Below are 15,854 nucleotides of genomic sequence, written 5' to 3'. Positions count from 1 at the left end.
GTTTCCTATTTTTATGTGTGTTTAGTCGTTGCTTAGATCTTGCTTTCCTGTCCTGAAACTGATCTAAGATTTTCTCATTAATTTGCTTATCCAATCGTACATGCATGTTCCCTAATAGGAAATTCTGATCTCGTTTAAGGAATCTGCGGGAGGAGTTGTTCCAAAAAAAGTAATTCTTAGGAATTGTTTTAAGAAAGTTTGGAGCATGGAGATGACAGAAACTGGAGATGGTTTGTGTTTTCAGAACAATTATTGGGCAAAATTTGTGGAAGATAACTCTATCACAAATGGAGATTGCTTGGTTTTCCCCTATGGTGGTTATGGACGGTTTGACTTTGCCTTATTTGACCAATTTGGATGTGAAAAGATAGTAGTGAGAGATGCACAACCTCAAGATAATAAAGAGGTGAAAGAAGAAAAAGATGATGATGTTGTTGTTAATGATAATGACGACAACGATAATGATGGTGATGACAATGGTGATAACGGTGATGATAGCAATTTTATTAATGAAAAGGATAAGACTGAAGTAGAGAATTATGGTTGCAATGGTGATGAAGAGGACAATAATGTTGTTATCGAGGAGGATAAGAATGAAGTAGAGGAAGATGATGAAGAAGTAAAAGCGCGCATGTTATTGGGGTTTACAAAGTCTAAAAAAAAAAAAAAAAAAAAAAAAAAAAAGAAACAATTCTTGTAAGCTACTTTTGGTTCTTGATTTTCTTTTATGTTATATGTTTTATATGTTTCTGCAATAAGTTTTTTTTTTTTTAAAGTCGATTCAAGAAATGTGTTGGTCCAGGTGCAGGGAAGGGAAGTTCTAGCAAGAAAAACAAGAATGTTTTTGACCATTTTGGAATTGAACTTTTCTCGTCGGGAACATACATTCAGCTCGAAAACCCCTATTTCGTGACAAAACTAGCAGGAAAAAAAACCGAGGTGCCATGGTAATAATTCCAAACATTTCTTGTCAATGAGAACTAAAAAATTGTAGAAATTTCTCTTCATGATTATAATCATGTGTTTTTCGATATTTTAGTAGTATATACGAATGGATGTTATTAAGGACCACAATATTGCATTGCCTCCAACCTTAATCCTTCTAGACACGAGACGCCAAGAATGGAAATCAAAGGTTATGAATGGGAGGGATGGGAGGACATGATTGAGAGGAGGATGGCAAAGTCTATGCCGATGAAACGTTGTTGACAAAGATAACATGTTCATTTGTGAATTCGTGCATCTAAACACAAATGACATGTTGTTATAAGTCACTATTGTTCGAGGACAAACCCTAAAAAACAACATAAGGTGCTTACACCTCATTTCCTACTCTCTATATATATATATATATATATATATATATATATATATATATATATATATATATATTCACAATTGTGCTATTATTGTATTAAATTTTTTAGAAAAGATACATGATCAACTACTATGTTTTTCTAATGTGTGTGTGTGTGTGCACACACATTAGAAAAACATAGTAGTTGATCATGTATCTTTTCTAAAAAATTTAATACAGTAATAGCACAATTGTGAATATAATATCTATAATTTATGATTTTTTTTAATTAAATTAGAGAAACACAATAATAGGTACATGGCATTATCTTTTCTAGAATTTTTTAAGAGCATGTTGTACTTTTGACTTCTCCTCCAAAATAAGGGAGAATGTGGAAGACCACATAGGGTGTTACACCTTTTTTTTTTTTTTAACTATATGCGTTAGAGAAACATAGAAGTGGGTCATTTACCTCTTCTAGAATTTTCGATTACATTATTAGCATAACTGTCACTATAATATTTATAGTTTTATGATTTTTTTACTAAATTAAAGAAACATAGTTATAGGTATTGTATATTTTCTAAAATTAGGATGATATACCTCGTTTTCTGCTATATACATTAGTGAAACATGGTACTAGGTACATCTTGTACCTCTTATAAATTTTTAATATATTACTAGCCCATATGTCACTATAATGTATATAATTTTATTAATTTTTTCAATAAATTAGAAAACCATAGTAATATGTACATTATTCTTTTCTCTAGAATTTTATAAGAGTCTGTTGTAATTTTGACTTTTTCTTCAAAAATAAGAAAGAGTATGAAAGACTATATATATATATATATGCTGTTGCACCTCATTTTATGCTAAATACATTAGAAAATATAGTATTGGGTCCATTTACCTTTTGTAGATTTTCCTAATACCATATTAGCCCAACTGTCACTATAATATTTATAATTTTATTAACTTTTTTTTTTACTAAATTAGAAAATCACAAACGGGGTATGTTACAATATTTTCTTCCTAATACAGTATTAGCCCCAACAGTCACTATAATATTTATTAATTTATTAATTTTTTTCCAAACTGTCACTATAATATTTATAAATTTATTAATTTTTTTACTAAATTAGAAAATCACAAACCGAAGTACGTTATGGTATTTTTTCTAGAATGTGTTGAACTTTTGACCACCTAGGGTATTGTACCCTATTTTATGCAAAATACATTAGAAAAACATAGTTGTGCAATTTTTAGATTTTCCTAATGCATAATTAGCATAACTGTTACTATTATATTTATAACTTTATTAACTTTTTACTAAATTAGAAATGAATATGCATATTCACGTTACAATATTTTTTTCTGTTGAACTTTTGACCACCTAGCTAGGGTGATGCACCTTATTTTCTACTGTACTATATATATTTATGTTGTTACTCTTCTAAATCACCCAAACAATAATCACCTCTGATCTGTTGTTAGAAATGGCTGCCTCAAAATTCAGATGCATAAGACAATTTTGTCCACTGACCTGTACAGAAAAAATGGTTTGTATACACTAAATCCCAATTTTATACTTTTGAAATAAATTTAATAATCAAAAAGTATGTGTTGCATAGCCGCCTGTTGTCGTTGTTGTCGCCGTTGTCGTTGTCGTTGTTGTTATTATTATTATTATTATTATTATTTTTGAAAAACACTTAGCCTGTTATCTTGTGTGTTTAGATCTTGGTTGATTTCCTGTTGTTGATACTAATGAACATGTTTTACGATATAGGAAATTCCCTTCTCTTTTAAGGAATCTGTGGGAGTCGTTGTTCCAAAAAAAGTAAAGTTTAGGAATTGTTTAAAGAAAGTTTGGAGCATGGAGATGACAGAAACTGGAGATGGTTTGTTTTTTCAGAACAATTGGGCAAAATTTATGGAAGATAACTCTATCACAAATGGAGATTGCTTGCTTTTCTCCTACGGTGGTTATGCCCTGTTCGAGTTTGTCTTATTTGACCAATTTGGATGTGAAAAGATAGTAGTGAGAGACGCACAATCTCAAGTAAATAAAGAGGTGGAAGAAGAAGAAGAAGATGATGATGATGATGATGATGATGATGATGATGATGTTGTTATTAGTGATGATCACGACAACGTTAATGATTATGGTGACAGTGGTGATGAAGGTGATGATAGTAATTTTGTTAATGAGGATGATAAGACTGAAGTAGAGAATTGTGGTCGCAGTGGTGATGAAGGTGATGATAGTAACCAGCAGAAAACTGGGTGTTACCGCCACGCTTAGGTATCTTTCCTATACCTAAACGCTAAGGCTAAACTTACAACCTCAAATAACCATATCAATATCCAGATATGTACATTTGGAAATAATCCTTCCAGAGTGTCTATTCTAGGATAGAGTAGTCTTCAACCTCGACTCCCATCCTATTCAGAGCTCATCGGCCATAGGGGCCCACGCTAGACTGCATCTAATAAATGACACAACGAAGTGTAGTTAGCACGACGGCTAAGTAAGGGGATCCATGGTCACTCGAAAGTAAACAAAGGTTTTCAAAAACAACCATCAATAATAAATACAGTAAGATAAACATTACCCAACAATCGCAGTCTACCTGCAAGCAATCTAACAACAAACAATTTCACATTATGTCGGTAACTCCGGCACATAACACAGCCATTAATTCACACGTGGGGTACACAACACCCACACTACTGTTCAAGACAGCCGACAGTTAGCTCTCACATAACCCAACCGTTAATTCACACGTGGGGTACACAACACCCACTCGTTAATTCACACGTGGGGTACACAACACCCACTCGTTAATTCACACGTGGGGTACACAACACCCACTCGTTAATTCACACGTGGGGTACACAACACCCACTCGTTAATTCACACGTGGGGTACACAACACCCACTCGTTAATTCACACGTGGGGTACACAACACCCACTCGTTAATTCACACGTGGGGTACACAACACCCACTCGTTAATTCACACGTGGGGTACACAACACCCACTCGTTAATTCACACGTGGGGTACACAACACCCACTCGTTAATTCACACGTGGGGTACACAACACCCACTCGTTAATTCACACGTGGGGTACACAACACCCACTCGTTAATTCACACGTGGGGTACACAACACCCACTCGTTAATTCACACGTGGGGTACACAACACCCACTCGTTAATTCACACGTGGGGTACACAACACCCACTCGTTAATTCACACGTGGGGTACACAACACCCACTCGTTAATTCACACGTGGGGTACACAACACCCACTCGTTAATTCACACGTGGGGTACACAACACCCACTCGTTAATTCACACGTGGGGTACACAACACCCACTCGTTAATTCACACGTGGGGTACACAACACCCACTCGTTAATTCACACGTGGGGTACACAACACCCACTCGTTAATTCACATGTGGGGTACACAACACCCACCGTTAATTCACACGTGGGGTACACAACACCCACCTTCCTGTCACACAACACTCAGCGAATAGACTTCGCTCTGCAGTATGAATTAATCATACAAAATCCTCACATGTTCGCTCAACGAATAGACTTCGCTCTGCAGTATAGATTAATCGTACAGACCCCTCACCATTTCACTCAGCGAAGGAACTTCGCTCTGCAGTACCGATTAATCATACAGACTCCCTCACATTCATTAAGTATTATTACACGACTCCATAACCAATATACTTACTCAAGTATATTTCCCCAACCCACACACTTAAGTTAGTGTTAGTCATATCACAGAAATTCAAGTACAGGAGTCACAATAATGTTCAAAACATAATTATTTTCCACGTTAATATAATGCACAAAAATAATATTTGTCAAAATTGTTTCTAACCATTCTTTTTCAGAAAATTTCAGCTTGGCGCAGTCCGAAAGATTGAGCCGGTAAAAATAGTTCCCGAACTCTTTTTCACTTGAAATTTTTATGGTAGAACCCCAACTTATAGTACTTGATGTCCATAAAAAGTTTTGGTCATTTTGATCCACGAATAAACACAGAAAATTACATTTTTGCCCTTGGCAGTGTGCTGTCCAGAATATTTTTCTCTCTGGACCAGTTTTGGAAAAAATTCGAAAACCGTACTTATACTACTCCGATCATTATGAAATTTTATATGCGGGTTCTACACTTATAGAACTACATGTGTAAAACAAATGGGATCAAAATACCTCACCAATTTTTCTCAATAAATCACGAAAGTTACTGCCAGAATCTATCCTAATTCCCTTTCACTATTTTCACAAATATAAGCCTATATGGGCATAATTACAACCTATACATGCATAAACTAGCTATAAACATGCATACAAAAATCACTAGACATTAAAGTGTAATTTCTTTGAGCCAACTTGTAGATCCACAACTTAACACATATTTTTCGCATAAAATTCCTAGTCACATAATTTACTAGCATTTGTTCACCTTCAAGTGACTAAACCAACTTAAGGGATTCCTTACCTCGATGGAAGATTTTAAAACCGAAGAAGTGCTAGATCTTTCCTTGGATTCAAAGTCCCCTACAACATCACCACAATAACAATATTTTTCATGCACTAAACATTAACACTTAAGTTCAGCTTAAGTCTTAGGAGGGGTAGAATCCGAACAAAACCGAAGTTCTTACCTAGAGTAGAGTCCTTGGAGTTGAAGAATTGCCTAGGGTGTTCTTGGATCACAATAGAAGACTAAGATAATTTCCCTTCTTCCTTCCCTAAGTGTGTATTTCGAAAATGGAGTGGAAGAGTGAGAGAGATGATCATGTGATTAGTGTAGATTTAGTTCTTGAAGATCAAGTAACAAGTGCAACTAGGCCATAACTCATAAATGTCACATTTAATGCCCAATCTTAGTCTTAGATTTGCCTTGCCACTTGTCATCACCCCATGGAGTCCTTAGAAGATCTCAAATCTAATTGGCCAGTTTATGCTTAAATCAGATGAATGTTCGGAGGATTATAACTTAATTCGGGAAAATTCTAATACCAAAATTATCCTAAAAATATTCCCGTCGGAAATCACCAAGTTTGGGAATTTTTCGGTATTCCGCTAAATATAGGTACAGAGTCCGTAACAACTTATCCCTTACAGTCCATTTGAAATTTTTCTTGAACTAACTAGAAATTCAGGCTTAATCGTATAATACTTAAAAATCCAAATTCTAGAAAATTCGAACTGTATCTATATCCTTAAAATTTTCTCGGTTCGTGACTGGTACGTAGTTCGCAGCTTATCGATAACTAATCCAAAAATTATTTCGAGCACCGAACAGTCTCTTCTTAAATGTCATAGCTTAAAAAAAAAAATTTATACCGCTATTCTCGAACTTTAACCTTGTCGTAAAAACCGAGGGGTTACAAATAAGTTCTTTTTTTTTGGTGGATTCAAGAAATGCGCCGGTGCAGGTGCAGTGGAGGGAAGTTCTAGCAAGAAAAATAATAATGCTTTTGACCGTTTTGGATTAAACTTTTCTCCTCAGGGCAATACATTTAGCCAAAAAACCCTTATTTCGTGACAAAATTAGGACCAAAAAATCGCGGTGCTTTGGTAATAATTCCAAACATTTCTTATCAATGAGAAGTAAAAGATTGTAGAAATTTCTTGTACTGAATAAAATCATGTGTTTTTCAATATTTTTTGCAGTATATACCAATGGATGTTATTAAGGACTACAATATTGCATTGCCTCCAACTTTAATCCTGCGAGACACAATAGGCCAAGAATGGAAATCAAAGGTTAAGAATTGGAGGGATGGGAGGACATGGCTGAGCAGTGAAGGATGGCAAAGTCTATGCCGAGTGAACCTTGTTGACAAAGATGACATTTGCATTTGTGAATTCGTGCATCAAAATACAAATGACATGTTTTTACAAATCACTATTGTTGGAGGACAAACTACAAAGTCAACATAAGGTAGCCTACTAGCTAGAAGACTATTTAGTGGCTATTAAATGTTTTCTAGTCTAGCCTAGCCTGCTAGCTAGATGTGTTTGTTTCCTAAATGTTTTGATAGCATATCATAGCCCCCCTCCCCTTTCTTTTGAATCGAATGAGAATAAAGATATTTAAAAAGCATCAATATTCTTTGTTGTGAGAGTTTTTTCCCAAAATGGTCCCTCGACTATTGCTCATTCTCAATTTTGCATTTCGACTTTCAATTGCACCTAATGTGGTCCCTCGACTTTCAAAAACTCACCCAATTTGATCCTCCGTTACATATTCCGTCAAATAAGTGTTAAAATGGAGGGTATTTTCGTCCATTTACTATTGTTAGCCTAATAAACATTGAGAAATAGTTGAGGGACCATTTTGAGAATAGTCAGGGACCATTTTGGGAAAATCTATTTTATTTATTTCATTTTTGTTTATTTTCATTTTTTAGACTCTATAAAATTAGAATTTCTATACATTTTTTTCTTACAAATATAAATAGTTAAAATCGCGCAATCCAACCTCAAAATTTTTAACTTTCTTTACAGACTTTTCCCCTCTAAATATACAAATTATTCCTATGGTTTTTTACAATAAGTTCCGTAAATTTCATAAATATTCATATACTTCTTTTTTTTATTTTTATTTTTTTTTATGTTCATAGACAATCAATCACTATGTATCTATCACATTAAATATTACTTTTACCATTGAAAATAATATTCTTTTTTCAAGCGTAGACACCCAAAGAGTGTAAAATGTAGGGAAAATATTGGACCGAAAGGTAAATTTTTCTAGTAAACTTCTCAGGTGATCCGAAAGTAAAATATCGTCAATGTTTCCTGCAATATTTTATGTATTTGATTTCGAAGTAATTATTAAATTTTATATTAATTTACATTATTTAAGATATTGTATGACATCTTTTATATATTTTCCTCTTCTTATTTTTTTATTAATTATTAATTATTAAGGCAAGTATAATTTATTTTGTAATGTGGACACATTATTTTTAATAATTTTGATTTAATTAAATTATACCTTAATTATAAAAATCCTACCTAATAATTTTAGTATATTACACGGGACACAATAATTATTATAAATAATGTTTAATAATTGTCAATTTGTATTCAACAATAAAATTTATAGTTAATTTTTAAGTGAATCATAAAATCTTGTGTTGTGGGCACATTATTTTTAATTATTTGAGTTTAATAATATTATATCTTATTTATAAAAAAAAAAATTCAAAGTAATATATTTAGTACTACGGATGTGACTAAGAATTATTTTAATTGGTGCCTACAAAATGAGTATTTATGAAATTTACGAAACTTATTGTAAATCTGCATAGGAATAGTTTGTATATTTAGATAGAGGGAAAAAATCTGTAAAAAAGTTAAAAATTTTACGATGGATTGCACGATTTTAACTATTTATATTTGTAAGAAAAAAAAATGTATAGAAATTCTAATTTTATAGAGTCTAAAAAATGAAAATAAACAAAAATGAAATAAATAAAATAGTTTTTCCCAAAATGGTCCCTTGACTATTCTCAAAATGGTCCCTCAACTATTTCTCAATGTTTATTAAGCTAACAATAGGTAAATGGACGAAAATGCCCTCCATTTTAACACTGATTTGACGGAATATGTAACGGAGGACCAAATTGGGTGAGTTTTTGAAAGTCAAGGGACCACATTAGGTGCAATTGAAAGTCGAAATGCAAAATTGAGAATGAGCAATAGTCGAGGGACCATTTTGGGAAAAGAACTCATATATATATATATATATATATATATATATATATATGAGACAGCAAAAGAGGAGGATGAACAACAAACACAACCCTGATGTAAAAAATTAGAATTGAAAGAGTAAAGAAATTATAATAACAACATAGTCTAATCAAAGATCCTTTTGTAGTTATATATCTTTGACTCAATTATTTGGGGACTCAACGAGATTTTTGAACCCACTTTGAACACATTAAATGGTTGAGTTTTATAACCAATCTAATTGATAAGAAACAGAAACTGAAGGAGAAAGGAATACTATTTAATTAGTGCTATTTAATGTTTATGTAGCCTAGGCAAGATGTGTTTGTTTCCTTAATGTGTGTTCTGATGGCATAGCCATCCTCCCCTTTCTCTTGAATTGAATGAGAATAAAAATGTTTAAAAAGCAACAGTCTATTCAATGGTATTTTTATAACTTTATTGTGGTTATATACTCTTGATTGGAACGCCAATAACCTTGTGGTCTAGTAGCACGGAGGGATTCTCTAAAATGGGAAGTTATGTGTTTGAGTCTCAGTAGGGTGGGGACGGTATTGACTCTTTGTGCTTCACTAGGTTGATGTGAGGTCATGAGTTTGCCTCTTGGCGGGGCCGATATTGACTAGTACTCAAACAAAAAAACTTATATATGAAAGTAAAAGGGTTAATTTCATTTTTTGTGCTAGATTTATAAGTGGTAGTCTACTTAAGTCATTTTTATTAGAACATCTATTTTTTTTTATCTAGTATTAATCGACAAAACAATTTAAATATCGTTTAATACAAGGGTATTGGGATCATAAAGCAAGGACCGTATCAACCCTAAACTTGAGAGGGATCCCATAAAACCCTCAACTTTTAGGAACTCATATTTTGAACTATATATTAAAACAAGCTTTGTTTTTGAATCTTGTAAGGTGGACCCTGGTCCTAAACAACATATAAATTGGAGTTAATTACCGATTTGGTCTCTCGACTATGAGGATTTCACCACTTTGGTCCTTGACTTTTAAAATTGTCCAATTGCATCCTCAACTATGCAAATGTTAACCAAAATGGTCCTCGGTCTAAACATCCGTTTATTTGGTGTTAAAATTAAGGATAGAAATGTAATTTCATTGGCCTTGCCTTCTCAGGTGTTCTTTTTCATCTCAAATTTTGGCTTCGTTTACAGAACAAAGAAAGAGAATCCCTAAATCCTAAAATCTAAATTCTCAACGATGAACAGAGAAATGACGGGGAAAGCACTTCACCTCAATCAGTTCTGGAATCTGAAGGGAGCCAACAACAAAAGGCAAAAGCAATTGTCAGTCCCCGAGTTCTTCCAAGAAAATTGCTCTAAAATAGAGAGCACTATGGTGGGACCCGGCGGCGGCGACACTGGCATTGGGTGCAGCGTCGGAGTGAGACTGGTCGGAGGTGTGGGTCTGGGAGGCTCGCCGTGGAATCACCTCTAAGTGGCGTTTGGTGTGGGAATGGGGTGTGGTATAGGAGTCAAATTTGGGTTTGGGCAGGGTTTGGGCATGGGTATTACATTGGAGTCTATGAGGTCTCGTTTGTTTCCTCCAAAAAAGAAATCCAGAATCGGAGCATTAGGGTGAGCACTAAATCACCATTCCAACTGGCTCATCCATCTCACCGCCGTGCACATCGCAAAGCAAGGGTTCGCCATCGACCACCAGGGCCACGGCTACACCGACGGGGGGCTGAAGGCTCACATACCGGACATCAACCCTGTCGCCGATAATTGCGTAGCGTTCTTCGACTCATTCCATGACCGCCATGTCCCGTTAGAGCTGCCTTCGTTCCTCTACGCCAAGTCCCTCGGCGTTGCGATTGCTCTGCTCATAACCCTCCTCCGCGGCGGTTCTACCCCGAAACGACTCTTCGACGGCGTCGTTTTGAACGGGGCCATGTGCGGCATCAGCGATCAGTTCAAGCCATCGTGGCCGCTGGATTTCACAATCAACGATCAGTTCAAATGTATTATTAGGGAAGAAGATGAGTGCTGATTGTATTTTCCTATTTTACCCTTGAAAGTAGACGGAAAAACATACTGAGGACCATTTTGGTTAACGTTTGCATAGTTGAGGATGCAATTGGACAATTTTAAAAGTCAAGGACCAAAGTGGTGAAATCCTCATAGTCGAGGGACCAAATCGGTAATTAACTCATATAAATTGTGTATTTTTAGTATTAGAATTGTGATTCTAGAATATAAATTATGTTTCTAAGTCAAAACACATATCAACTGCAGAAAAGAATTTGTGTATACAATACATAATCATCAAATCTTTTTTTTTTTTTTTGGAGTAATGATTTTCACAAATTGATCCAAACTATGTACCAATTGAAGGTTCTTATCTGAAATTACAGAAATTTGTTATGAAAAATAATTGAATGAGAGAGATTGGCCTAAAAAAGGAAATCTTTTATGATTCATCAATTGCTTTTAAATATTGGCAATTCATGTAATTTGAAATATTATTATCAGTATTTAGCATTAAGTATGATTGCTAACTATTACGAATACAATTTATTTTTATACATTAGGTTTCACTATGGTATATATAATTTTATTTATTTATTTTGCTAAATTAGAGAAAATTAGTAATAAGTACAATATAATATCTTTTTCTAGAATTTTCAAAGTGACAAAGTATATGGAAGACAACATAAGGTGTTACATTTCGTTTTATGCTATATACACTAAATAATCATAGTAGTGGGTGATATACCATTTCTTGAATTTTGTAATACATTATTAGTGTGATTTTAACTATGGTATTTATAATTTTATTAATTATTAAACTAAATTAGAGAAACATAGTAATACATAAATTGCTGTATATTTTCAAGAATATTTTAAGAATCAATTGTATTTTTTACTTCTTCAAAATAGAAGTGGATCTCATACTTTATCAACAAATTTTTAAATACATTATTTACAGATGTGTTAATAACGAATAAAAATTCAAGAAAAAGTGTAGGACCCACTGCTATATATTATTTTTAATATATAGCTGTCACGATAAAATATACATTACCAGCATAGTTGTCACTATAATATTTATAATTTTATTAATATTTTTTACTAAATTAGTGAAACATAGTATTAAATACATAATCTTTTTTGTGATTTTTTAATTGCATGTTATATTTTTTACTTATTTAGGGTGTCGTACCTCGCTTTGTGCTACTATATATTTATGTTGTTGTCACTCTTCTAAATCACCCAAACAAAAAAAAAAACAAAAAAAATAATGGTAATGGGTTGTTACAAACAAAATATTTATAATTTTATTAATTTTTTTTTACTAAATTAGAAATCACAGACGGGGATATGTTACAATATTTTTTATAGAATATGTTGAAATTTTTACTACCTAGGGATTTGTACCTCATTTTCGACTAAATACATTAAAAAATATGGTAATGGGTCCATTTACCGTTTGTAGATTTTCGTAATACAACATTAACCCAGTTGTCACTATAATTTATATTAATTTATTAATATTTTTTACTAAATTAGAAATGAATAGTCATAAACACGTCACGATTGAGTTTGTCTTATTTGACCAATTTGGATGTAAAAAGATAGTAGTGAGAGATGCGGAACCTCAAGTAAATAAAGAGGTGAAATAAGCTAGAATAAGAAGAAGAAGATGATGTTTTTGTTAATGATGTGACGACAACGACAATCATGATGGTAACAGTGGTGATGAAGATGATACCAAATGCCAAGATTCTTCTTCCCATTTCTCTTGTTAATTCTCAGCAAAGAATTAAATTAAACAAGATTTACTCTCAACAAAAGATGAACAAGTGAGGGATTTGATTAACCTGTGTGATCTGAATTATTAAATCCAATAAATAAAGGAAAATGATATTATAAATGGATACTAAAATGGGTAATGTAATTCGAAAACAAGTTATATAAGTCTTCGAGGCAGAATATTGTATTAATTCGTAGTGTGATTACAAGATTGCAATGCTATTACAATGATTGCTTAGCCAAAGTGAAGATTTATACGTCCTAATAATGAGACAATTACAAGGGTTTATATACCACCAAGACCCCTTAACCACCCGCTTAAACATATGGAAGCTGTTATGATCACACTTGACCGTGCTCGGACTCATAACCGGACCTACGGGTTAACCGGCCGAGGCCGGCCTAGGACTCGGTCGTATGGCTCAGCCAAGGCTTGGGCTGAGGCCCAACCTGAACGCCACGGGCCCACGGCCATGGTCGAGGCCATGGAAACATTATTTTTAATAATTTCGATTTAATAATATTATATCTTAATTATAAAAATTCTACCTAATTATAATTTTAATATTACAAGGGACACAATAAATAACATAAATAATGTTTAATAATTGTCAATTTGTATTAGGCAATAAAAACTAATACTTAATTATTAAGTCAATTATAAAATCTTTTGTACTATAGACACAATATTTTTAATTATTTCGGTTTGATAATATTATATCTTATTTATAAAATTTTAAAGTAATAATTTTAGTACTACGGATGTGACTAAGGATTATCTTAATTATTAAGAATATGTATTTAGTTTGGTAATAAAAAGATTTCAAAAATATGAATTATAGTAGCATGGTAATCAATTTGTAAGACAATTATTATATTAGGGAATCTAATTAATAATTTACTTTTTAAATTATATCATCTTTTTAATGATGAATATTTTCCTAAAGTATATACACAAATTATACTAATAAATATAGAGTTAAAATAAAGTTAAAATAAACAATCATTCATATTCTTATGTGTAATTACTATGGTAATCTCTCAATGTATATTTTTATACTTAAGGTATAAAGTATAATTGTACAATACTTAAGGCGTTTTTTTGTAGTGATTTAGGATGCGATTATTTCCTATTTTCCTATTCGTTGTACAATTCTACATTACAATTCCTTTTTTTTTTTAGAACTACATTACAATTCCTATTGTATCACAATTCTACATTACAATTCCTATCATACTACAATTCTATTGTAATAAGATACAACCTTATATAAATCCCTAATCCTATATTGTGAACTTTAAAAGAGAAACGCAAAACGCAGTGCAATTATTCCAGACCTCTCAAATTCTGTTGTTGCGGTCAAGATATTGTTTTATTTAATATTGCTCAATTTTGTATTGTTTTATTTAACAGGAATAAAATCATGGTCATGTTTGGTCATATTGCTTTATTTTGTATTTATTGTTATGCATTTTATATGTTGTTAGTATGCTGCCTTTTTTTTTTTGAGTTTTTTTAGCTTTTTGCTTGGTTTTTTAAATTTCATGATCTTCCTTGCATACATTTACAAACACACGTTAAAATTTAAAGATTTTGGATCGTTAAAGGCTCCCAGAGGAGTGGATAGCAATCAGCTAATTGGTAAATTCTTCGTAAAATTTTGTTCTATACTGGATGTGTTCTATACTGCACAAACTAATATTATTAATTAATTGGTAAAAAAATTAATAAAGTTTAATTGGTAACAAAATTTTATTTACCAAATTATGACAATAATTAAACCATTATAATTGTGAGAATAATGAAAACAAATTCGGTCTAATTTTATAAGAAAAAATAATTTATTAATTATTATTTACACCAATAATAATAATTCAAATACTTATCTATACTTCTATATCTATACTACTATTAATAAATATAAAATAATCCTTTGTGAAATTTTCGCCCAAACAATAGTAAAGATAAAATGGAAAAGAAAACTGATTTTACTAATTGATTGAAAATATAAAAAGATTCTAACGAAAAAAGAAATGGAAATTAGGAAAATTGGAAAGGAAAAGGACATTACTAATTGACTGAAAATTATTTTTAAAAAACTTTTAAGAAAGTTAATTACACTTTCCTTTGAATATTGACTAGTGTAATACTTATATGCTCAAATGTAATACTAATCAAGAATAAAATTTTTGTTACTTATAAGAGTAAATGTAATACTTTTAAGGGAAAATACAATACTTCTATATTTCGATTTAAAAGTATTACATTTTTCCACAAAAAGTATTATATTTACCCTTATAAGTAAGGGGCACTTGTCAACATTACTTATTATGAAAAATGTATTACTTTTTCTCTAATAAGTAACAAAAAATTGTATTCTTGATTAGTGTTATATTTGAGCATATAAGTATGACATTTGCACATATAAGTATGACATTTGCATGATGCATTGACCCGATTCGATCCGTCTCACGAATAAGGATCCATGAGACGGTCTCACACAAGTGTGACCCTTTATTATTATTATTATTATTATTATTATTATTATTATTATTATTATTATTAGAAATTGCGTCACTCAATTCTTTAGCAAATTATTATTTTTATTATTATTATTAGTACTTTATTTTTATTATTTCTAGGGTTTTGTTTTCATAATTTCTCTTTTCATGCATCAATATAATTCCATCTCATAAATGACTTATATCCCTTTCTTTCCTCAGCTCTAAACTTAAAATGACTAGACTCCTCAATAAATTCCTTCGTTAATAACACTTATTTTGTATCTTACTAATAAATACTACCCCAAGACAGTAATTTATTTGAATGAAGAGAAAAATAAAAAAAGAAAAATTAAAAAGTTAAACCCTTAGAAACCCTAAAATACACTAATGCCGTTCAACAACGTAACTGATGGACTAAATTAACAACTTTTTTTTTTAAATACTAAATTAACAACTTAATTAGTTAAGAATTGAAAGATTATTTCAAAAATTAA

General features: G+C 31.9%; 1 protein-coding gene across 1 annotated transcript; it reads left to right on the top strand.

Annotated features, from left to right (window-relative positions):
• The first annotated feature begins 205 nt into the window (after window positions 1-205).
• On the top strand, window positions 206-7,280 carry LOC116029837 (B3 domain-containing protein REM20-like). Its single transcript, XM_031271877.1, has 4 exons — window positions 206-619; window positions 3,090-3,301; window positions 3,440-3,527; window positions 7,011-7,280. Exons 1-4 carry the CDS (start codon window positions 206-208, stop codon window positions 7,278-7,280), a joined length of 984 nt encoding a protein of 327 aa, XP_031127737.1.
• The last annotated feature ends 8,574 nt before the right edge of the window (window positions 7,281-15,854 follow it).

This window comes from Ipomoea triloba, chromosome 9, assembly GCF_003576645.1.
Source record: "Ipomoea triloba cultivar NCNSP0323 chromosome 9, ASM357664v1".
NCBI lineage: Eukaryota > Viridiplantae > Streptophyta > Magnoliopsida > Solanales > Convolvulaceae > Ipomoea > Ipomoea triloba.
The sequence above is the reverse complement of the archived record's forward strand: the minus strand, read 5'-3'. Positions and strand labels throughout refer to the sequence as shown.